This window comes from Channa argus, chromosome 11 (genome assembly GCF_033026475.1).
Source record: "Channa argus isolate prfri chromosome 11, Channa argus male v1.0, whole genome shotgun sequence".
Lineage (NCBI taxonomy): Eukaryota > Metazoa > Chordata > Actinopteri > Anabantiformes > Channidae > Channa > Channa argus.
In genome coordinates, this window is record NC_090207.1 from 14,674,485 (window position 1) to 14,699,880 (window position 25,396).

At 39.8% G+C, this 25,396-nt stretch overlaps 2 protein-coding genes across 8 annotated transcripts in view; one reads left to right on the top strand and one right to left on the bottom strand.

Annotated features, from left to right (window-relative positions):
- On the top strand, positions 1–7,584 carry foxn4 (forkhead box N4). The gene is made up of 10 exons (XM_067519987.1): positions 1–1,179; positions 1,632–1,729; positions 3,906–4,072; positions 4,647–4,759; positions 4,847–4,957; positions 5,042–5,169; positions 5,279–5,375; positions 5,472–5,679; positions 5,774–6,166; positions 6,251–7,584. Exons 2-10 carry the CDS (start codon positions 1,650–1,652, stop codon positions 6,499–6,501), a joined length of 1,548 nt encoding a protein of 515 aa, XP_067376088.1. The 5' UTR covers positions 1–1,179; positions 1,632–1,649; the 3' UTR covers positions 6,502–7,584.
- acacb (acetyl-CoA carboxylase beta) overlaps positions 7,190–25,396 on the bottom strand; it is a 22,840-nt gene continuing 4,633 nt past the window's right edge. For 6 of the 7 annotated variants that reach the window (XM_067519977.1, XM_067519978.1, XM_067519979.1 and 3 more), the window contains 52 exons: positions 23,847–23,979; positions 23,605–23,743; positions 23,300–23,409; positions 23,099–23,180; positions 22,897–22,995; positions 22,696–22,805; positions 21,856–21,966; positions 21,543–21,752; positions 21,280–21,450; positions 21,014–21,175; positions 20,753–20,916; positions 20,255–20,405; positions 20,071–20,174; positions 19,908–19,989; positions 19,675–19,820; positions 19,428–19,578; positions 19,197–19,335; positions 17,720–17,862; positions 17,429–17,617; positions 17,209–17,309; positions 17,039–17,127; positions 16,819–16,943; positions 16,620–16,733; positions 16,318–16,431; positions 16,144–16,233; positions 15,934–16,052; positions 15,324–15,347; positions 14,608–14,748; positions 14,425–14,524; positions 14,221–14,328; positions 14,060–14,116; positions 13,758–13,799; positions 13,450–13,665; positions 13,147–13,302; positions 12,599–12,802; positions 12,280–12,435; positions 12,083–12,205; positions 11,728–11,997; positions 11,530–11,627; positions 11,289–11,409; positions 11,109–11,219; positions 10,550–10,693; positions 10,341–10,461; positions 10,154–10,250; positions 9,948–10,044; positions 9,717–9,852; positions 9,452–9,629; positions 9,232–9,344; positions 8,996–9,150; positions 8,689–8,859; positions 8,458–8,594; positions 7,190–8,101 (listed from right to left, as the gene is read on the bottom strand). In XM_067519977.1, coding sequence (XP_067376078.1) covers positions 7,981–8,101; positions 8,458–8,594; positions 8,689–8,859; positions 8,996–9,150; positions 9,232–9,344; positions 9,452–9,629; positions 9,717–9,852; positions 9,948–10,044; positions 10,154–10,250; positions 10,341–10,461; positions 10,550–10,693; positions 11,109–11,219; positions 11,289–11,409; positions 11,530–11,627; positions 11,728–11,997; positions 12,083–12,205; positions 12,280–12,435; positions 12,599–12,802; positions 13,147–13,302; positions 13,450–13,665; positions 13,758–13,799; positions 14,060–14,116; positions 14,221–14,328; positions 14,425–14,524; positions 14,608–14,748; positions 15,324–15,347; positions 15,934–16,052; positions 16,144–16,233; positions 16,318–16,431; positions 16,620–16,733; positions 16,819–16,943; positions 17,039–17,127; positions 17,209–17,309; positions 17,429–17,617; positions 17,720–17,862; positions 19,197–19,335; positions 19,428–19,578; positions 19,675–19,820; positions 19,908–19,989; positions 20,071–20,174; positions 20,255–20,405; positions 20,753–20,916; positions 21,014–21,175; positions 21,280–21,450; positions 21,543–21,752; positions 21,856–21,966; positions 22,696–22,805; positions 22,897–22,995; positions 23,099–23,180; positions 23,300–23,409; positions 23,605–23,743; positions 23,847–23,979 — 6,745 coding nt within the window. In that variant the 3' untranslated portion in view covers positions 7,190–7,980. Of the gene's footprint in view, positions 8,102–8,457; positions 8,595–8,688; positions 8,860–8,995; positions 9,151–9,231; positions 9,345–9,451; positions 9,630–9,716; positions 9,853–9,947; positions 10,045–10,153; positions 10,251–10,340; positions 10,462–10,549; positions 10,694–11,108; positions 11,220–11,288; positions 11,410–11,529; positions 11,628–11,727; positions 11,998–12,082; positions 12,206–12,279; positions 12,436–12,598; positions 12,803–13,146; positions 13,303–13,449; positions 13,666–13,757; positions 13,800–14,059; positions 14,117–14,220; positions 14,329–14,424; positions 14,525–14,607; positions 14,749–15,323; positions 15,348–15,933; positions 16,053–16,143; positions 16,234–16,317; positions 16,432–16,619; positions 16,734–16,818; positions 16,944–17,038; positions 17,128–17,208; positions 17,310–17,428; positions 17,618–17,719; positions 17,867–19,196; positions 19,336–19,427; positions 19,579–19,674; positions 19,821–19,907; positions 19,990–20,070; positions 20,175–20,254; positions 20,406–20,752; positions 20,917–21,013; positions 21,176–21,279; positions 21,451–21,542; positions 21,753–21,855; positions 21,967–22,695; positions 22,806–22,896; positions 22,996–23,098; positions 23,181–23,299; positions 23,410–23,604; positions 23,744–23,846; positions 23,980–25,396 lie in introns of all 7 variants that reach the window. The other variant, XM_067519983.1, reaches the window with a different exon arrangement.

The following is a 25,396-nucleotide window of genomic DNA, read 5'->3' on the forward strand; positions in this document are numbered from 1 at the left end:
CACATCCGCGCGCGCGGGGGGCGCGTAAAACAGAATCTAGCAGTTCTGCACACAACTTAATGATCTATTCCCCTGTTCTTAATGTTCTATTTCCCCTACATGACAATGCCAAAAAGTTTTGGGTTTTTTTGTTTGAATGAGAAGATGATGCCAGTAGTTTTATTTCTAATTTTCTGCACTTGCTCTGCTGTAACGCAAACTTAAGACAGAACTCTCATCTTTCTGGAGTGGACCTGCTCTCTAGACGAGTGTGAGACTTTGCCGCCTCCTGCTGCAGCTCACCCGGCCCCCCTGCCCTCCCTACGCGCCTCCCCGGCTCTTTTTCCCACTGCTGAGAGGAGCAGGACGCGGCTACAGCGGCGGGAAGCAAATTATCTACAAGCACTTCCCTTAAAAAAGTTCACACTCACATACACAGATGCCCCTACAAGTTGCGACTCACATCGTCTTAGACTTGAACGAGGGAGCTTACTGGGAATAACCTGACAGGAGGATAGAGAGGAGCAAAATGGATATTTTATGATTGTTCCTTCCTTTTTGCTTTATTTTTTAAATGTGTTTTCTTCTGCACAGTCTGGTTTCACTATTTACAATACTTCATATTTTTGCTACAGCTGGCTAAATAATCTGGGCAGACTCTAGGCCAAAACTCACGCAATAAGTGTGTGATAACACGCAGTGTGCACATGACAAAAAGCGCACAGAAGGGTGCACGACGGAAAAGTAACTTTTACAATTTTTACAATTATTATTTTAGATCTTTCATGATTAGGATTACAGTGCTTGGATGGAGTATGACTTGACTTTTATTATAACATACGCATGTTTTGCTGCTGTTGGACGCAGCGGAGGAGCGCACCACGACCGACAAAGTCAGCAGAAAGGAAGAGAATTATAAACTCTCAGCATCGCTAGCTGTGCACTTGATGTGGGAAGTGTGGATGTTGTCGGGACTGTTAACAGGCACTGCATTAACAGCAGCTGTCAAACTCATGGGATCATTCTGCCCCCCGGGCCACTGGGAGCACTGCTGAAGTCTCCACTGCGCATGTCAGAGCGCTGGACAGCTCCAGAGAGGGAAATTTAAAAACGGTTTTTGGAGCATCAAGTGAAACACAGTGAAATACAGTAGAGGTGCTGAGGACAGGCTCACACAATCTTCAGTATCATCCAAAACAGGTGAATATTTATGATTTCTGTTTCCTAGTGTCAGAGTGATTTTATGAGACAGTTCACTTTTTATTTTAATGGCTTTTACTTTTAACTGTAATTTCTTTCTTTCTGTACTACTTCTGTAGGCAGCTTAAATGATAAGCCATTTAAATTTAGGCTTGGTTAATGTTACCAAAATGTTACTTTAAACAACAAGGTTGAATTTCTAAGCTATGTAGTTTGTTTATTTACATGAGGGGAACAAAACTTTGAAACTGTAAAATAGGCTTCAGCTACAACAAAGCCATAATAATTGTATGTGCTACTCTAAATTCATTTTTGAATTTGTTTTTGTATTTTTTTGGTCAAATCCTATTTAACGTAAGCATACTAACAATACTGAGCATAGCTTTGTTTTTAATTAAAGTGTTGTTGAGGATATAAACAAAACTTTGTTAATTTTATTTATTAAATTGCAGTACCACATAACCCAGGAAATGATAGAAGGGGGAATAACATCCAAGATGTCAGGAATAATCGAGAATGCTGGGCACCATCCATCTCCACAAGACTACAGGTAAGATTTATGTTTTAAAATGTGTTCAGCTATTTAAAAAATAATAGTGCCTGAGACTTCCAGCAAAAAACTGTTTATATATAGTTTTTGTTCCATATTGTCAAAAATACTGCCAGGATCTTCACTGGGATGCCTCCAGTAGACAAAAAGGCACATTTACTTTATTTCTTTACCTTTAAATGTTTTGCAAATTGCCGTGGAACAAATGTTTAATCTAGAGGTAGACAGGCATGGGGGGTTGCATAAAAAACAGAAGAGGGAAAAAAATCCTGAAGAATAAATGATTTTCAGTCTGAATGGATCTGTCAGAAACCATCAGCTCTGTTTACACTCCCGCTGTCGGCACACCAAGAGCCTGAACTACTTGGCCTGTCGGCTCAGGGGGAGATGGGGCGCTCTGGGTCACCAGTGTGCACAAGTGGCTTCTAATTAGAATAGGAGGGAGGGAGGAGGAGGTTCAATGTTTCTTGTTGTTGAACCTCAGGAGAGGCTGGGTTGCAACATGGGGACACCAGCTCAGTGAGCATTAGTGAGCATGATTTATGCTGCATATAGAGAGAGAATAACATAGGTGCCATCTATTCTATATTTTGAAGTCGTATATTTTGGGGATTATAGTTGGTAATTTAAACCTTGTAAAACAAAAGTGTTAAAGACAGTTTTCCCCTTTTTTAAAATTAAAAACAAAAAGCAAAATCTTTTAATTAGTCATACATTTTCAGATTGTAATACTTATAAATAAAAATATTTATTTTTGTCAAAAGTGACGGAAAAGCCTCTGGTGACAGAGAGGGGAAAAAAGAAAAGGATCAGTCTCACAAAGGCAAACTAACTTGCTGAGATTTTGTGATACTTTAAACTTCACATTGCCACCTCATGCTTCAAAGGGATCATCACTAATAAACAATTGCTTGTGCATGCAAGGCATTTGGGGACGTGTGCTGCTAATGCCACTTTATACAGACGGCAGACACAGAGCTCTGACCTCAAACTACATCTTCACCACTTCTAGCCTAAAGCCATGTTGATTTCCCTGTATAGGGAGGATGATGGTGGGGGGTTGGGAGATGCAGTGAGGATAGAGGTTGGAAAGGGACAGGCAAGCAGATGGTCTCCTATTTGTCCCTCCTATGTGAGGGCTGTCATTCCAACAGATTAATGCAAGGCCTGAGTAAAGAAAAGAAACGACAGAAACAATCAAGGAAGGGTCTGGGGAAGACAATAGAGCCACGTGCCAGTGGGCAGATTTGTCGTTTGGGACACAATAGGTGATCATTTTTCAATAGACAAGGCCAACTGTTGCAGGCAACATGTGCTGCTGTCCCATGTTTCAAACGATCTCATGCGTTGTTTACTTATGATTCAGCCAATGGTTAAGGAGAGACCATGGTCACCTGACACAGGGTTGATTTTTTTATTAGATTTTCTGTGTGTGTGTGTGTAGGGGGTGTACTCCTACACTGTCCACAGACCAACCAACTAACTGAATAGTATGTGTTGTCATAGCGACCCCAATTACTAAACCCTTGCCCAGTAAGTGTGTGTTTGTGTGTGTATGTGTCTGCAGAGAAGACTGGAGAGGATTCAAGAGAATTCCTCTCTTTTCTTTCTCTGCTCACCACATAAAAGACATAATGGTTGAAAGCTCATTGGTACCAGCAGTTCACCAGTTAAACAAAAATCCTGCATTTAATCCAGGTAATGGCACACAATTTACCTTATCTGTGGTTGAAAACATGTTCTTAAATAACCAAAAATGCATCGCATGAAATTAATTTGCTATTTATTTGTTCATATTTTTATTCAATACGCAAAAAAAACCTGAGAAAATGGAGGAAACTAAGCGTGCCCATAAACATTCATTCATAATGCATTGATTTACTCTGAATGCAAAGATGGCTTAACTTCCTCATTGTTGATTAAAACTGTCACTGCCAAACAACACTTGTAGTTAATCTTCTTATGACAAATCCTGGTTAGCACAGCTACTATATACTTCACTCAGCAGCTTTCAACTCTGTTTGTCCACCTTCAGCCTCATTACAGTGATTTTGATTTTGAAGGACTGCATTTTCTATCAAGTGTTAAACTTCAAGTGGAATTTGAATTTAATGTGTGACTGAGCTGACAGCCACATTAACCACCCAGACCTCCTCCCTGCCTCTCTTTTATTAAGGCTTCTGACCACGGACCCCTCCCAGCTTAGGGAGGAGGATCTCCCTGGGGACCTACAATCTCTGTCATGGCTCACCTCTGTGGATGTGCCCCGGCTACAGCAGATGGCTGACAGCCGAGGCCACGGTAACGGGTCTTCCCAGAGCAGTATGCTGGAGCAACAGACAGGTAAGTTGACAGGAAGGGGACAGTGCAGCATTCAAAAATCCCATCATTTCTCTAATGGGATAAGGACTGCTGCTTTTGTCTGAATGTCTGGCTTTTGCAAACACAAACACAGCCTGAAAAAACTATTCTGAAAGATAAAGACACATCAAAGATGATCAAGATGAGCTATGCTTGCCACAGGAATTGTTTAAACTGTTAACCTAAGAAATGCACTCATCCACCCAGTTTTTGTGAGATTTGCTAAGGTTGTATCAGCATTTGCTGATATGCAAACAATCAAATCACCGGTAGTTTACATTTTTAAACATAGCAAAATATAAACTGCAAGATGAATCTGAAAGCTTTTATTTGTCGTTATGTTGTGATATAGCTGAGAACCGCTTTCAACATTCCATAAATAACATGCTGTTATAGAGCGTCTTACATGTGGTATCCTTTGCGCCACAAGCACTAATTACTATCTACACTAATATCTTCAATACAAAGAACTATGCCAAAAGTATCACTATCATATTAACCCTTTTTTTTCAACTTAAACTTCATTTCAAACTAAGATTAGGCCCTCTCTTTACAGCTCAGCTGAGCAACATGGCAATGACAGCTGGACAAGGCTCAATGCTCCACCTCCAGAGCAACATGCAGCACAGCCCACTAGGAATCAGCATCATCAACACCCACAGCGGAAGTGTGAGTTTTAACACATTAACAAATCCTTAATGTTATTTAGCGCTTACATAGTTTAATTTAAGAATATCTATATGCTTTGTTTCACAGATGTCTCCATTCTCCATGAATGGGCTACCCTCTCCTGGATATCAGTGCCCTACCTCAGTCTACCAGTCTGCACCCCAGCAGGTGTACTCTCTAACACAAACTGGACAACAGGTAATATACGTTATGCTAATGAAGAGCCTAAATCCTTAAATTCCAACTCAATCCATAAGATTATTATTCTCTCTTCCTTCCTAGTGTTCAACTGGTGGGCTCTATAGCAATGTCTCTTTTAACAACCAAAGTCTATTTGCACAACCACGCCTGGCTCCACAAGACCAGGAGGTGCAGCCCAAGTCTTTCCCCAAGCCAATCTACTCCTACAGGTCGGCACACTTGGATAAAATAAAAATATCCAACAGGTTTCCTAGATTTTCTTTTGTAATTCTGATCAATTTCTTTGAACTGCATTCAAATAATGATTTTTCCACTCAGCTGTTTGATTGCCATGGCTCTAAAAAACAGCAAAACTGGCAGTCTCCCAGTCAGTGAGATCTATAGCTTTATGAAGGAACACTTTCCTTATTTCAAGGTATGACACATTAATATTTAAGTAAAGGAATAAAAGACAAGGTGCATGTAAGCATGACTTATATTTACTACTGCTTTATACACACTCTCCCTGCAGACTGCACCTGATGGATGGAAGAACTCAGTCAGACACAATCTGTCCTTAAACAAATGCTTTGAGAAAGTGGAGAACAAAACTAGCAGCTCGTCCCGTAAGGGCTGTCTATGGGCACTGAACCCTGCCAAAATTGACAAGATGGAGGAAGAGATGCAGAAGTGGAAACGCAAAGACCTTCCAGCCATCCGCCGCAGCATGGCAAACCCTGGTCAGAAATGTATTTTGTTAAATCTAAAAAGCCCAATGACTTACCAGAAATTGGAGTGTTTTTTATGTCTGACAATGTGTCATGTTCCCCACAGATGAGTTGGACAAACTGATCACAGACCGCCCAGAGAATTGCAGACGTAAGGCTGTAGATCCAGATACAACCCGGCTGCCCAGCTGTCCATCTGGCCTCCCACTGCCCGTCCCGGCTCAGATACAGCCTCAGCCTATAGTTACGCTGTCCCTGCCATGTTTACCAATGCAACAGCACCATCAGCTTCAGGCCCAGCTCCAAGCTCAGGCTCGCCTGGCCCCCATGTCACCTGCCCCGGCCCAGACACCTCCTCTTCACACTGTCCCCGACCTTTCCCACAGTCCCCTCACCCAGCAGCACAGCAAGCCCCCAGACGTTTTCTACAGTGTGCACGGTGATACGCACACAGAGGTGGATGCACTGGATCCTAGCATCATGGACTTCGCCCTTCAAGGTAAATACAATTTTTAAAGGTCAGGCCTGTTTTTATTTATCAAAGTTTTGTTGCATCAGTACACAAACCCCCTTATCTGTTCAGGTAATCTTTGGGAGGAAATGAAGGATGACAGCTTTAACCTGGATGCTTTGGGTACCTTCAGTAACTCACCCCTCCGGCTATCAGACTGTGACTTGGGAACTGCCAGTCTTCCTCCTGCCTCTATTGGAGCAAGCCTGCCACTATCAGATGTGCAGGTGACGGGCCTTTACACTTCCTACACCACCCAGGATCCCCTGTCTTCCCAGTACATGGGCACATCAGCCAACAGCAAGCCAATCATCCTGCTTTAAAGTAGCTGAACAGTCTAACAGAAGCAACATGATTTATTGAACTGTTTGTGGATATCTGGATGCCAACTACAGAAGTCTGAGGTCTGTTTTTTGTTTTAAGTAATATAACTCTGCTGTCCTACAGTGACATAGAACCTACATGAAAAACAACATTTGAATTTTTTTCCCCCACATGTAGAGTAACCTACAAGAAAACCACTCATTAATACCTTAAACGGCTGATCAATAATTAGGTGGTTCTAAGATAAAGTATGTAAGACTTAAAATATCATACTTTGATTTGCAAAGAGTCAAAGCCTGTACAAGTACAAAGACTAATTGGAGAAGTTTTTGTATGTTCATCTACTTGTATTTCTACTGTTCTTTCTGCGTTTGAAGTTCTGTAGCTCCCTGACGCTTGTCTGTTTTATTGTGCTAGACGTTATTACTGTGTTGTTTTATTTATATTTATGAAAAGGCAGCTTGAGAAGGTGATGACTCTATCAATCTTTTGCTGTATATATTTTGTTTGAACAAATGCCAGAGAAAAGCTTCTTTTGACTGTATTTACCCACTTCATTCCAAACCGCATACGTGTGCCAACACTTTCAGTAACCCAGATTTTATGCATTATTCTACTACACACAGATTAACATGCCTGAAATCAGATGTGTATTATGTTAACATCAGCATAATAAAACCAACGGGGTAAATAAAAGAGGCTTTCATTGCCAAAAATAGAACATTTATTAACATCAGCCTTTCGTAGAACACGATACAGGAATTTACAAACATTGAAATGAGTTATCCTAATATTTCTGGTATTTTCATCAGAGGTAAGGCAAATCAAGACACCACTGGGGGATCACTTTGGTGATTAGTGTGCACGTTCCATGAAACCTGAGTTTAAAGAATTACTGTGTTATATCAAAGATATACTGGCAAAAACAACAGAAATTCTCAGAAGAATCTTTTACAGTGCCACACTCTCATTCATACCACTGTCTTGAACACACAAAACGGAGATAACTACAGTGACGCACTGAAAGTTACTATAAAATTATGGATGATGAAGTCCATGTCATCTCTCATGATACTGCTCATTAGAAAAACACTGCATTTCAGGTAGTTTATGCAGCTCTCAGCTCAACTGACTGCCTGACAAGGCAAATCTAACACTGACACATCATTATTACATCCAAATACAGCAGAGTGAAATGTGCATTACATTGTTTGTGAACCTGAAAGTTCTTTTACATTGACTGTACGTGCAGGGTAGAACAGATTAATTATTAGACTGCTGCAAAAACACCAATGGAGTGATTTATTGTTCACTGTGGAATAACTTAGTTTGTGCATGTGTGCATTATTGCCAAAAAAACAACAACAACAACAACAACAAAAACACACCCAAGCTATTTTTTTTTACCTATACAATACAATCAGAACCAAGCTTATTGTTCTCTTTAATAATACAACCTGATGAAGCTCATCAGCATATTAACTGGTGCTGTCCATAGTTGCGAGCAAATGTGAGAGCTTTGCCCTCTGGGACGGAGTGATGTTCTGACTCATGTGGATGATGCAGTCCATGGCTACATCGGGGTTGGCCTGCACCAAGCTAGAATACAACAGGAAAGACAAAGACTGCAATAAATTAGGGATAAATGTAATATTATAACTGTGAAAGCAGAGACATAGACATTTATTTAAGCTGGTCTGCTGTACATTCTATCACTCCTTCACATTAATAAAATGTGACACCCTGCTAGGCAGTGGAAGTCCTCAGGCCATTTTAGCTGAACATAACCAGACTGAACTGATGTGTTTGACTACTACAGAGGTTGCAACTTTGTACTCAGTTACTTAAACATCATGTACAATTTAGCTCTATGGTGTTTTCGTCCACAGCAAAAATCCTTGTAACCTTTTCAGAACTAATAAGATTATAAAAATGAAAAGCGCACAGATTCATACCTACGTATGAGTTTCAAAGTGTTCTCTCTTTTCAAGTACTTAATGTTTTCTCGAATAGCTGATCGAGTGCCATCCTCCTTGGACAAATGTTTCTCAAGCCACTCAACTACTGCTTGGTTATTATCCCAGAGGTAAGCCTGTAAAAGTCGATGCATACACCTTTAAATCTCAAATAGTTTTTAACAATAAAGTGCTATAAAAGAATGCTCTCCATTCCTGGTTGGCATGTACCTTGACTGTTCCCTCAGTTTCAACAAACCAGCGTCGCAGCATGGACTGCATATGTCCATCGCTGAGGTCCTTGTTGGCCTGCAGAATCTCACACTTTACCACCTGCTCCAACAGGAGGCGACGCAGACGCCAGTAGAAGAAGCTCCGCACATTCTTCCAATCCAAAATATCCTATTAGAATATCAACAGGAAAAGTATAACAAGTTAAACACGAATCCATACTTTAAATACAGCAGTTTTTTGCATCAAAAGAAAATAACTACTTTATTGCTTAAAATGACAGGGTAATGATGAAATGCACACTCACAGTGATGACACCCTTCTCCTGCATCCTGCCTGGGGTGTCATGGAGATCAACAAACTCCACTGCCACCTGGTGGTAGATGGGCAATAGGAATTCCTCTCTTTCTTTAAGCTTTGACTCCAGTTCTTTGCACTTTTTGTCAGATAACTCTGGAGAAGCTGACAAAAAAAGAGCCCAGAGTCATTCACTTTTCAAGGTCCCACCAAATATTAAAAACAAAAACGTTTACCAAGATTTACCAAGTTGTTCAACCAAACTAGCATAGACTGAATCTAGTCTTCTCATGGTCTTCAGCAAATCCTTTCTCCTATATTTTATCTCCACTGTGCCTTCAGCCTCCAGCACACCACCTCTGTACAGAGGAAGCAACAACACAGAGAGAAAAATTTATTTAATCACACATCTTGACTTTTTAGCTTTGAAATTCAGAACCATTAAAAACTGCAGTGATCTATGTACCTGCTCTCCCTGTCAGCATAGAGCTCCATACACAGCGGATTAATGGTGGGGTCAATAACCACCCAGGATCCTCCTCTCAGTTCAGCATGAGGTGGGATGTACACCAGCACTGGCTGGCGGAAACTACGCAGGGCATCTACAATGTAGGCCCCAAACTTTAGAATCTGGTCATACATGTCTGAGAGAAATGGGCAGAAAATGTGTTATTTTAGCATAACAGCAATTTTCTGTAGGTTATGAAGTCACAATCTTTAGTATTTTATACCCTTCATTCCCCCAGAGAAACCCCTCCAGTTGGCAAAGATAATGAGTGGCAGATGTTCACGGTTGAAATCACAAATAGCCTGCGCAGTTTTAAAGGCCGAATCTGGAAACCACACTTGGCCAGCCTGCTGCAGAACCTGACATAAACGCACAAAAACAAAGAGAGGTGAAATGAACTTCTAATTACAATCCCACTCTATTTTATGACAAACATGTCTAGAGATTAACCCACTTTAGATTCTGAATCCAGGTTGGCTGGATCTGCCGGGACAGTGAACTCCACCGTGCGTGTTTCCACAGCAATGACACCAAGGGGGATTCCTCCCAACCTGTGTTCATTTAACAGTATAGTTGGTTAGCGTGACATACCTGTAAGTTTTTTAGTTTTTTTTTTTTTTTTTTAAGTGTGCACACAGAGCTAAAATACTGCAAATTTACCGCGCTCTTCCCACTATCACTGTCTGAGCCCATGAATCCATGATCTCCATGAAAGAGCCGTGATCGAAGAATCCACTCTGCCAGGCACCTCTCACTACTAATGAAACAAAGGAAAAACTTTAATAACAAGGAAATATATTTGGTTTACAACTCAGTAATGTTTCAGGGTTTTGATCTTGAAACGCACTGGGGTGAGGTCTCCCAGCCAACATCCAACGAGGGTCATATGGTGCTTTTGTAGGAATGAATTCTATCTCTCTGTCTACTGGATCTGTAGTTTCTATAACTGGCACAGGGGATTGATTGTTCTGGAGGGAGACAAGAAGCCTTTAATTAGTGATCTCATTGCATTACTGTATATATACATGAACAACACATTCACACATTAATCTGAACCTTTGGCATGTAAGAGAGCCACTGGAGGATGGTGAAGACACCCTCAAAGTCGTCTGGCACAGTGGTGTGTGTGACTCCATTATTGTGCATGATCTGGATTCCTCCCAGCTGGTTGTTGGAAGTGTAGACCTCTCTACCCAGAACCTGTCAAGAAATAGGGACTTAAATTACCATAATGCTTATTTTTTGAATCATGCCCATGTTTAATTTTGGTAAAAAGTAAAAGATATAAAAATTGGTTAGTTACACAAAAAAAAGCACAATATGATGTTACTATTTGTTTGGACACTCCTATTTAAGTAGCCCCTAGCTTTGTCTCCTTCAAACTGCTTCTCCAACAATTGACCCTCCTCTAGAGCCCCTACACTGCATGAAGGATCCACACTAATTATGCTTTTGTTTAACACACATTAAAAATTAATGCAAATCATCTGCGTATTTCAACAGGCTTTGTTTAGATCAAAGACATTAACACACTGAATCAAAAGCACATGTGTATCTGTATGTTGCTTATTTGTTCATTAAAAGGCAAAATTATCGGTGAATTAAACCAACAAACCTTGTTTAGAGCCCCAGCTCCAGTCAGGATAATGTGAGAGTTCTCCACTTGGATTACTCGCTGTCCCAAACGAACCAGGTAAGCTCCAATTCCAATAGCACGACACGTCACCTACAAGAGCATAAAGTGGCATAAAAAAAAAAAAATCTGCCTGGCTCTGACTGAATGTCAGATTCTCACCATACTGATGGTAATAATCTCTTGATAGGCCTGAGAAGATTCTCCAGCTATGGTTCCAGAACCTCGCAGATTCTCAACTCCAAGACCTTCATCTTTCCCAATGATGTCAGTAATTATATACCTGTGATCAGTAGGCAGAGAGACAAGATCAACAAAGAAATGTTATACAACAGAAAAAAAAAATAAAGGTGTTTGAGTTAACATACTTTATGGGAATAAAGAACCAATTAATTTATTGTACCTGGACTCTCCACACTCCTCTACATGGTGACAGTGGACAGCATTAGTGGAGCTGATACAGGTGTAGTCCTGAGGTGTCAGGTAAAAGTACTTGAAGCCCTGCAGAGAGTCATAAAAATGTCACACTATCATTGACTGTGATCATTTCCTCTACTACCAACAAAATGCAAATATAAACAGAAACCTTTCTCAGGGTTACCTTGTAAAGATCAGTCGGATCAACCCAGGCCACCTGGAACATGTGTTTGATCTCTTCAGCGAGGCCAATGCGCGCTCCACTGTTGGCTGCGATGTAAATGCGGGGAATGCCTTCAGTTCGAGCTAACTCAGATGCCCGGAGGAAGAGTTCATCTTCTTGAGGTCCAAATGAGCCAATCATGTATGTGATGTCATTACAGATGACAATAATGTCTCTGCCCTCTGGGTACTCTGGAGTCTTCATCTTCATCCTGAAGGCAACCATTCCTACCTGATATAGAATGGTTATAGTGGATATCAGCATCATCACAGTGAAAATGATTAAAGTTGAACCGTAGTAGTTAAAAACTTCCTACGTCATTGTCTCCAGGGAGACGGTTCATCTGCACCAGTCGACCGTGTGGATCCAGAACAAGCTCAGTACATATCAGCACATCTTTAGGGCATTTGTCCCCTTGACCCCACAGCTTGAATAACACCTAATAGAGGAGTCAGACGATTCAGGTCCAACACTAGAGAAAAAAATCAGTGTCATTCAGTGAGCTAACAGTACCTGTCTAAACATCTCAGGGAAGTCATAGACATATGTTGTGCCCAGAGTCTGAGCCTGGAAGCGCTTGGCCTGCAACAGGTCTTTGGTCACATACGGAGTGTTGATCAACATGCCATGCAGAGGACCCTGCTTGTCTCCATATGACTGGAACGTGATCTGCAAAGGCAAAGATGATAAGGTAAATTTAGTAATTCATATGACAATAAGTCATAACAAAGCATGCCTGACCATATGTCAGCCAACAAACACATTGAAAAAATCTCCTGTAACAAAACACAGCTTTTGGATAAAGAAGGCTACTACAGTTTAAAGTTCTCACCTGTCCGCAACTTGGATCGGTCACCTCCTTGTACAGGCTGATGTCCAAATAATAGCCAGACTCATTAGTTAGAAATAGACGGATAGGAATGGCATTTCCTGTTGGTGTCAGGCGGATGTTGATTTTTAGCTCAGCCTGGAGAACTCGAAGCTTCCAAAGACGGCTGCCATAGCGCATCACCATGGAACGAACAGACTCCTCTATCTGATGGCCCAAAGAGGTGTCCAAGGTTTAGGAAAAGAGTGTTCAATCTTATATAGTTTTAAAAAATGTACATTAATTCAGGAAAATGAATAAAATATGTTGGTTTGTATATTCAATTGACCTTAATCCATTTAATGTCAATGGACTTTAAATATTAACAATAAACAAGATTAGCGTCACATTAAACCAGAGTAAAAATAAAATATCAACCCAAAAAAGTCAAACCAATATCAAGGCAAAAAGAAGGCATTAAAAAATTGCCATCTATTCTGAAAGCAATGAAAAATGGCAACACTAATAATCTTAATTATAGTAGCATATACAGGAAAGTGATGGACACTGACTTTAGAGGGGTCCATAATGACTGTGGGGACAAAGTTGAGAAAGATGTGGTTGCAGTCTGTTCGGACACTGGTGTTGCTGAAGGCCACCTCCAGCTCATCCATGGCCTCCAGCAGAAGACGTTCCCCCTCATTTTGAAGGTATTCAAAAGAGGCTTCCTGGTTGTGTATACAGAGGTCTTTAAATTTCATGCAACTGCAAACATCAGCTAGAAGCAATAGCACCCAAGATTCTTTCATAGACTTTGCTAAAAGCCTTTCAACTTAGGAAAAGAGTCTATTAAACTTCCCAGTTTACCCTCATACCTTTGTGATTAGATCTGAATGCCGTATAATGGCTCGGATGAAGAAGCGGTAGTCGGTAACTTCAGCACCCTCCTGAACACGAGCAGCACCAAGGTAGAGGTGCATCTTGTGGTTGGCACAGGGAACGGCAGTCAGGTCAAAGTTCCTCATGCGATTCAGTTCCAGCTGAAAGGCTAAGGCTGGCTCCAGATTCCGGTAAATCCGATCCTCCTGGAACTGAGGAGAGGTGAAGAGAAAGGAGGTCATCATCTCCTCCAATGTGTCAGCAGCCATGTTGGTTCATTAATTGCATTCATTTGACCACTTACCCCATCTCTAGCTCGAAATGTAAAGAACTTGGGAAATTCTCTCTGTTGAAACGAAATGAAATGTCTAATAATAGTCAAAGAAAAAGCAGGTGTATTTTAAGAGTAAAAGCATGTAAACATAATTGCCCAATAGTTACAATAAAATTGACTGAACAAAATTAATAAATGTATGGTTAGGTGGTAACAAGTAATCATATTTTTAGAACATTTTGAAGTGTTACTTGTAATTTATTAAACAACTCACTGTACATATAATGTGTAATTGAAACGTTTGCTTTCTTAAACTGTTTTTGCAGAATTACCTTCTGTGCAACCAAAAATGTGATTCTTCTGATTCCATACTCAAAGAGGACTGCTTTCTGTAAACAACAAATACACAATTTCCATATCAACAACTCAAAAACAAACAATTCTTTATATTTACAACACACAGTGATGTGATAATGTAAATCTGGAAGCTGACCTTTGACTGGGCAAAGGCAGTGAAGGCTGTGACCAAGTCATTGTCATCCTCTGTGTCTGCTGTTTTTATGGACACATTAATGATGTGGATTGGGTTCTCCCTCGTATTCTGTAGGAGTTAGAATAGGAATTGGTGGTTGCTGAGACATAGATGAAATTAGCTGTTGTGTAACAAAATAGTGACCTACACACCCACAGTCCTCACCTTGAAGTTCTCCTCCTCATAGAGACTGGAGCAGGACTCTAAAAATGGAGAACTCTCCAAAAATGGTTCTGCAAAGCTAGAGAGGACTTCATCAAAATCCCTGAAAAGCAAATAAGTAACTTATTTTAGTAACTTATTTTATCTTGATCTACAAGTTTCCAAAGAATTAAAAAAAAAAAAGACCTTTTAAAGTCCTCAAAACACTGGAAGGCCACCATAGCACCCATGCGTTGGCAAGGTGGAGACAGTGCTCCCTCCAGGAAAAGCTCACTGCCCTGTCGCCTCATTTTAAACTGGCCAGATCCATTCACTGGCACAGGAACCCTGAAAACAAGTAGACACACAGACAATGACAGCAAGATAAGACTGTTGAGTCGTCTTAATCACAAGCTTGCTTTAGCAAAAAGCGCTTAACAGACAAGAAATATAAAAATATTCATACACAGAGGAAATACACTCTTGGGTGTTCTTATCTATCCATTTATAAATACATAAATTTGATAGGTACATTCCATGTACTTCAGTGAAAGGAATTATTAACTGTTGTTTTCAAGACCAATTTTTACTTTATCGGATTGGCAGAAATCCAGAATCACAGTTTGTAGAATCACAATCTGCAGGCCACCCCATTTGGGAGCACTTAAAATAGGAACATGAAATAAATAATATATGTATCTCTCAAAAAGTTTAGTATTGCTTTGCAAGTTGAAATAAGCAACAAAAACCCATAGAGGAGCTCAGCTTAAAAGTAAATTAGGAAAAGTTGTTGGTAGAGTCTTTTAGCAAATGTCTCAGTTTCACAGGGAAAAAGGAAAAAGCATGACAGAGCACCCAGCATGCATTGCTGTGAGACATACACAATCTGGTGGTCTTGCTGGTTGAGAGGAGCTTTACTCTACCTGTTGAGAGTAGGGTTGCTCCCTCTGAAATAAGATGATTGACAGAAGATTAGCAGTGGATGATCAATTTGTGTGTCTGCCTCTATGCACAATGATTAGATGAAAGCCTTTATAAGACACTAAGAACATTCATGTTAATGTTTACAGGGGAAAATGATTTAAAATCAGCCTTAAGCAGTTACAGAAGCAGTTTACAGATGAATCTGCAAATGTATCACAATAGACAGGGTGATTATAATTTATACTGAAAAGACGCTTCCTGGTTTTGTATACATCTTAATGCAAACATCAGCTAGAAACAATAGAATAAGATTTTTTATTTGACTTTGTAATAAAAAATGAAGGCTGAAAGAAAATTGTTTTATTGTCTGCTTGTTTTAATGTAAGCGACAAAGTGTACTTTTTTTATTCTAAATGTTTACTTGGTTTAACCAGATATGCTAATATGTTAATAATTAACATAATAAAAAATTTCAAGACAGCTGAAATAATGCAATGTGGTTGTCGCAGTAATTCAATATTTAAAAACAAACAAGAAAACATTAGATTATAATGTGCAATTTGTCTATGGCTCAAGAGTCTTTACAGTGAAGGCAGCTAACATTTTTACCTGTTAGGATGAGATGATGGCAACATGAACTGAAAATCTACTGCACATGTTCCATCCTCCAGCTGGTGATGCTGGATGCTATTTAGCTCATAGGCGATGTAAGCTCTGCGCACATATACCTAAAAGACAGGGCAGGGCTATTAATTATCACGAATCACGAATAACTAAATGCATAGATTGGAAACCTCTTAGTTTTAACCTAGTACATACCTCCAAAGCAGCCATGCACACAACCTGATTAGAGTGATAGAAGAAATTGGGCAGAACATCAAAAATGGAGGTTTCAGAGAGAATGAGTTTCTGTGGAAAATAAGAACACGTCATATTCAGTTTTACATGATACAACCTGATGATCACGATAAAATTGCTCCAAAAAAGACTAACCTTCAGGTTCTCTGGGCAAAACTGGTGGCCGTACATGTCAATGGCTGAAAGAAAGATGGACTCCACCTGGTTGTGTCTTAGTTCATAAGATGGTAAATGGGATGCAATCAAGACCTATATGGCATTGACAAATAAAACATGAATGTATACAGACAAAATAATCAGATTGTAAACAAGGTGCATGATTTCTTGAGATTTGTGAACATAATGTTTCATATCTGGAATAATATTGTGCCTAAACTATACAATAAAAATTGATTATTTTTAAAAACATGTATAACTAACATGTTTATAACTCTTACTTGTCGGGCTCTCAGGGCCACCTTTGAGTTCTCCATCTTGCTTAGCTGTGTGAGTTCATTCAGGATGGCCAGCAGCTCATCTGCAAGGGTGGAATCCCTCCCACACAACTGGTCCTGCACAAAATAACAGACACATGTCACATCTGTGTGTTTATCACAAGCACTTTACATAACAAGAAAAAAAAGTGTCAAGCCTTACTATTAGCATAGTGACCAGGACATTCTTCTTGGAGACCTGGGCATGTGAGAAGATGTACTCTAACACAGGACTCATGTCAGGTTTGTGCTTCTCTCTCAGATTGATAACACACTTGTCATAGTGAGCTGTTTAGGATAAAAATAATATATGCATTTCAACTAAAGTTTATCTCCAGCAACAATAATAAAAATGTCCCATTTAAAATTAAAAGAGCTGTCACCTTGCTGAAACTGCATCTCTACTTGCAAGTAACGCTTCAGCAGATCAAGAACCACAGACTTCATATAACCACGGATTCCACTGCGATACCTGCACAAAACATATTCAAAGACATGTCCGTCTACACATTACCAATATCATTTAAAAACACTGTACAAATGACAAACTAACCTCTGAACCAGCTGTACAATACTCTGAGTGTTCATAAAGAAAACCTCTCGGTCAGCCTTTCTCTGTAAGGTTGCTGCATGGCTATCTAGAATATTTGCAATCTGGAGTGAAATAAGAATCAACACATTATACTGATGAGAGTGATCTTCTATATTTGATAGACTTGCTCTTTGAAGCTGGAACAATTACAACTAGCATTTTCTCTTTTTGTACCACTTACCCTTTGACTGGGAAACTGGCAGAGGACAGAGGTGATGTTGCTGGCATACTGAGCCATGACTTTACGAATATCTCTCTCTACACTAGGTGGAATACGACCTGCAACGCTGGTCATAATCTCCTGCAGTTCCAAAAGCGGCAGGGATGGGTCTCTTAACGTCTTCATCAGGGTAGCCACCCACTGTTTCAGCTGCAGAGATGAAAGTGCAAATACAAACATGCTCATATAATCAATAAAAAGTATTGATAACCTTGTAGTTCAGGAATCTGTTGTGGCCAGCCTGTTTTGTACCTTGCTGCTAAAGTAAGGGTCTTCAAGGCAGTACCCATCCATGACTTTAAAGAGGTTTTCAAGCACACTGTGGAACACCTGGTGAAGCTTTTCCCCAACCATGGGCAGCGGTTGCTGAGGTGGCAGTATGGCCACGTTCAGCTCTACCTGTGGCAGAGGGCAAAATGGGCGAAAATAAAAACAACCAGGAGTATAATATTGTATCTGAATAAGTCTTGACAAATGCACTGTAAAAATATTTTACCAATTTACAGCAAGAAATGGACAGAGTCGTAATCATTTTCAGGCTTTCAGTTTTACTTTGAATATATGTTCAGGAGAATGACACAGGTGACAAAGAAATAAGCTGCTGAAATTGTCTGGATAATGTCAATCACAGTCTGTGTCATTGCCCTGTATACTGTACAGTAAGTAGTTAACTCAATAGGGAGCAATCAAATGACATTTCACATCCTACAGCAGTTTGAGCCGTGCAATATCAACTTTATCATCTGTAAAACGGGTAACATTGCATTTTGGAATTGTTAGCAGAAAGTAGTGTATACACCATGTACACTTCTTTTAGTGTTGCACTGTAGTGTTACTTTGAGTGCACTATATAGTGGACAGATTTATTCACTCAACTTTCGATCACTACTACAAAATGGCAAACACACTCCGCAAGGCACTATAAAATAAGTAGGGGGTGATTACAGACAGAGCCATTGTCCATCAGCAGGAACACCTGGTATTCACTGACTGTTGTTTCTTTGTCTCCTGCTCTTAAAAATTGCTTGCCATGATGCTTTTATCCTTCTTTTTTGAAGTCCCTTTTCTTGTTGGATTCCATGTTTGAAACTACTATAATATATATTTCAAGAGAAAACATTTCTAAAAATTGTAATCAATAAACAATATATACTACGGCTGTACAAAATATTCTCATTTTAATTTCCCATCAGTTTATATTTACTATTGTTATGACAACCTGCATGTACACACTGGCACCTCACATGAGCCTTTAAACAATGATCAGTCGTTCCAGGATTTGGGCGGTGTTTCTTTGATTGTTGAGGCCAAAAAAAGCCTGATTTCATGACAGCTTATTCAAAACATTTTGATGTATGTTGCAGTGTTTTTATGGTGTAAAGGTAAATTGCAAGGTCATGCAGAATTCATGGGGGTTTGGTTGAATTAATTGTTCCTGGAAGGGCTGAACAATGGTGGAAAGCAGAGCTACCACATTGGAAGAGTCTAAGGATGATGAGTGTAAGGATGATTTTTACATTTAAAAAAATCTTCATCTTGGGTTTGGAGTGGTTCAGCAACAAATAAGATGTAAATTAAATAAAAATGTGTCAGAAACATGAACCAGGGTGGTAATGTGAGTTAAATGTGAATGAATGAATTCCAGACTATCAGCAGCAACAAGGACAACAAGGAGATTGTTACACCTTCTTTAATAATAGATAAATTCAAGCATTGTACACCTGAACACCTACCCAATGTATACTGCTTGGGTCATCCAGTTCCAAATGTGCTACCACACATCCAGGCTCCAGAACTGCCCCTGGCCTCTTGACAAAATGGATGCAACCAGACTGCTGCACAGTCAGAGTCATCACCATCTTCATCACCTGAAACCACAGCGCAAACAGCCAGTGAATGAAAATGAATGTAAGGTCTATGTAAAGAAACCATGAGCAATGTGGCAAACTCTCAAATTCACCTCAATCTCTGCATAGGGCTCTCCTGCAAAAAGATGACTTCCATCCTCAACCATATATTGCAGCAGTTTGCCAGCAGAGGGTGATCTTAGCACAGTGGGATCCTTTTCCTTCTCAAATACACAAGTCTTGTTGCCAACAGTGATGCGGTAACTATGAGGATGAAATAATAAAAAAAGAAAGAAACAAATTAACCAAAAAACAAACAAAACACACAAAATCCAGATCTACAAATTCAAGATCTCTTGCCTGTCTACTTCCTCCTTCATGTAGGTGGTATGGCTGCTGCCATCATAAGAGAGCAGGAGGCCTCCATCACTCAGCCTATGGACATCTATTTCAATGTTGGAGCCATTCATCATTATGACATAAGTGGTTGGGGACTGGCGAGCCACCTGCAAGCAGCAGGTGTTGTATTTATTCATTAAAAATTATAAAAGTTAGGTCAAAAATGTGCTATGTCAAATGAGTACAGAAGATACCTTCAGGCAGTACTTGACTCCTTCATATATTAGGTCCACATTGACAGAGTTGAGGAGACTGGCCGCAGGTAGCACCTGACCTCTATAGATCCAAAGCGTAGTATTTTTAAAGGTCAAATATGTGAAAATAGAATTACAACTGTATTAGTTAAAAGGGACTGACCTTTCCAGTGAATGCAGGTAGTCAGACATGCTCTTTCTGAAACTTGCATCAGCAACATGCAAAGCACCACAGACAATACCCAGCATGGTGTCTGGTCTCTCTGCCTGCAGAAAATACAATTGGTCTTAAATGATCCAGTAAAAGTCAAATATGCACTTATGTCATAAAGCTTCCAGTCTCCTACCTGTACTTTCTCTGCAATTAGATGATCCAGCCACCCAGTGTCGATGTCATTGTTTCTAAAGCTTTCTGTCTCCAGCAACTTAATGAGGTATTCGACAGTTGTCCTGAAATCACCTCTGATGGAAAGCTCCTTCATAGCCACTACCATGTTCCTGAAGGCAATGGCAAGCATGACAGTTGATAACAAAATATAATGTGAGATTCAGGTTTGTGTGTATTTTTACCATAATATACCACTATTTTGCACAAATTATAATTCCTGTCTTTGGATATGAAATAGCATCTTGAGATAATTGCATTGACTGCTAAAGTAATTATAAATTTGTTTTTCATTGTACTATTGACATCGTTTGACATCATTTTATTTCATGATAGACAGTTAGGACATTAGGGCATATACTGCTGTGGTGACTGGTGCCTCAGAGTCGAAGCTCAAACGTTTTAATCACTAAAGATGAGAAATAACATGACATAATCATGTAAAAACTTAAAGGCTCACGAAATGGCTTCTTCACGATTCTCGCCCCAAGAGAAACAGTGTCCAAACTGGGAGTCAGCAAACTCATGCAGGCCACCAGCCGCTCCCACACTGAAATAACCCCAGACATTTTTACTACTGCGGAAGTTCAGCTCCTGAACGGTGCCAGAACTGGGCTTGAATCCCTGTGAGTGAGGAGAAGCAAGACATGTAATTTCGGCACTATAAAAGTATGTATAAATCTGTAACTGTGGTTAGACTGATGATGAAACCAAACTTTACCTCATCAGGGTTCTCACTGGTGATCCTAGCAGCTATGACGTGGCCCCGTGGACTTGACATGCAGTGTGGACTCTCAAAATTAATGCAGGTGTCGCCCCACGGACTTTCTCCATAAAGCAAGCGAATGTCCTTTATTCTATGAAGGGGGATGCCCATTGCAATCTATAACAGGGGAAACACACAGTTTTTGATAGGATTTAATATGTGACACCTGTCTTGGGTACATAAGGAATCTTTTCTTTTGGTAGCTTATGGCAGTAGTTCACCTGAAGCTGAGCAGCAGGCAGGTTTACATCTGCGATCATCTCTGTACAGGGATGTTCCACCTGCAAGCGAGGATTTAACTCTAAGAAATGGAAGCTTCCATCTTCAGAGAAGAGGTACTCCACAGTTCCTGCACTCACATAGCCCACCATCTTGGCCAATCGCACAGCATACTGGGCCAAACAAAATGGAAACAAAATGTGAAGACTCAAAGAAGCTGATGTAATTAGTGTAGGAAAATAAATATGTAGTGACATAAACTGACCCGTTCCATTTGCTCCAATGTTGAGGGAGATGCTATGGTAGCAGGAGCCTCCTCTATGATCTTCTGGTGTCGCCTTTGGATGGAGCAATCTCGTCCAAAAAGAGAGATTGCATTTCCATACTCATCAGCCAATATCTGAACCTCAAGGTGTCTCGCATGCTGAGCCAGCTGCATGATGAAGATAGGAGACCCAGGTACTTCTGTCTGAACCTGCACTCAAAAAGAAAAGTAAGCTGTAGGAATTACATCACAAGTGTTAATGTTTAAAGTCAGGACATATAGGCATTAGGCTGCAAAAGGTAATAACACAAACCTGTCTAAACAAACTTGAAAAATCTTCAGAATTTTCAACTTTCCGGATACCCTTTCCACCTCCACCTGCAGAGGCCTTGATAACAACTGGATAACCAATTCTTTCAGCTTCCTGCAAAGAATACATAAAATCAAGTTTAATTGATACAGCCCAAAATCACAACTTTACGTCAAAGAGCTTTGCAATAAAGCCCCCAGGATTGGTGCTAGGCAATGATGCAATTTCTAAGTAGTGGCCAAAATAGCATTTTCCCAAACAATCTTCGCTAAATAAGCAGCTATTGTAAAAAAAAAAAAAATGGTGAATACATTTTCCTAAGCATCACAAAACCCAGAATCTAATCAGAATTAGATCCTTTCAGTCCAAACCCAGTAGGGGACCTAGGATTATTTTATTTAATCCCCATTCGAGTGTGTGTGAAGAGCAGAGACATGCAACTGGAGGAGTGGTGGTGCAATATTTGGTTTTGTAGCACTCTTTAACATACACCATTTTCCATGAGCCCTAGGTCTTCATGAGCTAAACACTGCAGCTCAACAGAAAAGGCAAGTCCATGATTGAGTTGAGAGGTTATAGCAAGTTCTAATATGTTTGGAATTATACCAGGATGGAGAAGACTGAACTCTTTAGAAGTTTTGAGACAGCAGAGATAACAACCACAGATGCACAAATGGATTTAAAAGAGAGCATTGGGTGGTTTTATGGATATGATTTAACTTTATTTTCCATAGTTTTACTTCATGGGAGCTGCAACACATAAAATTTTATTTTTATGAAGAAAATAATTTTGGGAATAAAGTAGTTTGTGGATATTAAGATGAATTTATTAAACATGCTTACTGCCAGGCCATGATCTACGTCACAAACACAGCCTTGTGCGTACACCTCTGGAGGAACACTGATTATATTGCCCAGTCTTTGGTCCTCCTCTGCCCAGTCCACTCTCAGACCTGAAGCCAATGACATACCAGGTAAGAAAAGTAAATAGCATAATATGTCTTACTATACATGTGAGGGGAGAAAGGGGGGGGAAGAATTCACCTGATCCACTCCATGGTAATGTGGGAATGTCAGCACTCTGGGCTACAATGGATGAAGCCACTTTATCTCCTAGGGCCCACATAGCCTTACTGGACGGCCCTGCGGGAAACAGCAGTTTCATTTCACTACGGCACGTAACACAGGTACAGTACTAATGAAAGAGCTAAAAGAAATAATATAGGTTTTTTAGACTTGTTTTTACCCAAGAATGATATGCCTGCTTTGTTCAGGAGCTCAGGCAATTTGGGATTTTCTGCAGCATGACCCCAACCGGCCCACACACCCTATAAAGTGTAATACACACAGACACATACATTATATTTAATTAGGAGAATTTTTATACAAGAGATTTTTAAGGAGGGAAGATTTCAGTCAGAGGCCACAGAATATAGATAGATTGTACCTGCACTGGGATTCTTTTTGCAATGTCCACTATCAGCTCAACGTTGGCATAGTTGTTATTGTTGGGCCCACCAGGTACAGGCACATAATGGTCTGCCATTTTAATGTATTCTACCAGAGAAATATAAAGAGTAACGCATCAACAGCTGAATGTATTTTTATAGGTTTATAGAAAATCACTTTCTTTGGCAGCGTAGTGAAATACTTAACTTAGTTATCATTCCTTTTGCCCTAATACAGATAACTAGAACATAATAACTGGTGGGTAATTTAAAAAAAAAAAAGATTAGTATCGAGTTTAATAACCTGCATTAGCTTTCAAGTCTTCAGGGGTTACCATGACCACAAAACGGATGGTCCTCTCATTGCGAAACACTTCATAAGACCAGCGACGAATAGAACGCATACATTTGACCGCAGCTATGCCATTATTAGCTATTAACACCTGTAACAGAAAGTGAAATCACCTGTTAGCGTTAGTAAGAGTTAGTAAATGTAACTAAATAAAATTGGAGTCTTAAATATACAGGGAGAGCTTTTATTCTTACTTTTTCAATGACACGATTGCCACCAAATCTGGTGAGAAACTCAGCAGGAGAGGCAACAGTGAAGTCTCTCTGTAGATCCATCTTTCTGTGTTCACGTCCTTTTTTCACCAAGTGTGGACCAGACATGCTAGGCCTGGAAAGGAAAGCTTGTGGTCAGTTATTTTATCCATTTACACAGAAAACAGGATGACCTGGCTGTTATATTAAGTACACTGACAAGAAAATGTTTGGAAATACCTATACACTTTATTTCTATTTGGTTCAATCAAATGTTGTAAATGAATCACACAACACCCAAAAGGAAAAAACTATTCATTTTTAGGCATATTTGAGTCATATTTGCCTATTTAACTTTACTTTTCACAATAAATCTATGGCATTTTATTTTTTTGTTTTTCCAGAAATTTAAGTGGGGAAGCTCTTAAATTTATCATGTGGAAAAACATCTTAAAATAGTTTCATGTCCACTAAACCTATAGTATGATTTTATATGTGGTTCTTCCTCCATAAGTAGAATGACCTGCCATTTTTGGTGTATATGACAACTAAAAATGTAAGAGGCAGCTTTCTTTGGGAAATTGTCAGTCTATACTTGTCTAGAGAAACAAAGGCTATTTTTCTGCAGAAGAGTTCCTTAAAAGGTGGACTCTATAAACTCCAAAGACGTGCTGCAACTCCAAAGACCTGCTGCAACAGAGGCTTACTGCTCCTGAATTGGCTGCTTTTTTAAATAAAATGAGAGAAACCAGTGCGAACAGACACTACGCGTAGAAGACTTAGGTCAGAGTTAAGATTGAACCCTACTAAGATTACTACTACTACAGTAAGGCGTTTGCAAATGTGTCTCCACCAAATAGCCCACGAAAAGTTTATAGATGCCTGACTAACAGACCGTAAACATGGGGTTGGAAACGTTATGATCAGGGGATGCTTTGGCAGTGACCAATCTCCATCATGTGCAGGGCATCCTCAATCAGCAAATATGTCACTACATACTTAAGAGGCATACCATTCACTCTGGGCAAGAATTAAGGAGGATTTCATTTTGCAGCAAGACAATGACCCCAAGCATTCATCCTAGTGTTGGAAGAACTATCTGGGGAAGAAAGTAGCTGCTAGAATACTCTCAGTAATGGTTCGGCCAACTCAGTCACCAGATGCAAACCTCATCAAGCTTGTCTGGGAGAAGCTGGACCGAAGAGCGCAAAAGCGGATCTGTAGAATGCCACAGATTTGTCAGGGCAGTTTATTTTTGAAAAAAGGTTAACATGCAAAACTATATTTGGCAACATTCTGTGCTCAAATATACTTAAAAATGTATTGTTTATTTTTTGCGTGATTTGTCATTCATTTATAACTATTTTACTTAATAAACTAGCAAAAATAACACAAATACAACAGCGTGTAGTTTTTTTCCAAACTTTTTCTTGCCAGTGTACTTATAACCCAGGAAACTGCAGTCTGCACACCATCCTCCATGTCAGTCCCAATAACGTAAAACTAACAAAAACAAAAAAAAAAGAAACAGACTTTTCTACAATCATGTAGGA

Bases quoted from the DNA above. Each gene is read 5' to 3' on its own strand.
- foxn4 (XM_067519987.1), top strand. From the start codon at position 1,650: ATGATAGAAGGGGGAATAACATCCAAGATGTCAGGAATAATCGAGAAT. The intron at 5,376-5,471 runs GTATGACACATT...CTCTCCCTGCAG, and splicing joins AACACTTTCCTTATTTCAAG to ACTGCACCTGATGGATGGAA. The intron at 6,167-6,250 runs GTAAATACAATT...TTATCTGTTCAG, and splicing joins CATGGACTTCGCCCTTCAAG to GTAATCTTTGGGAGGAAATG.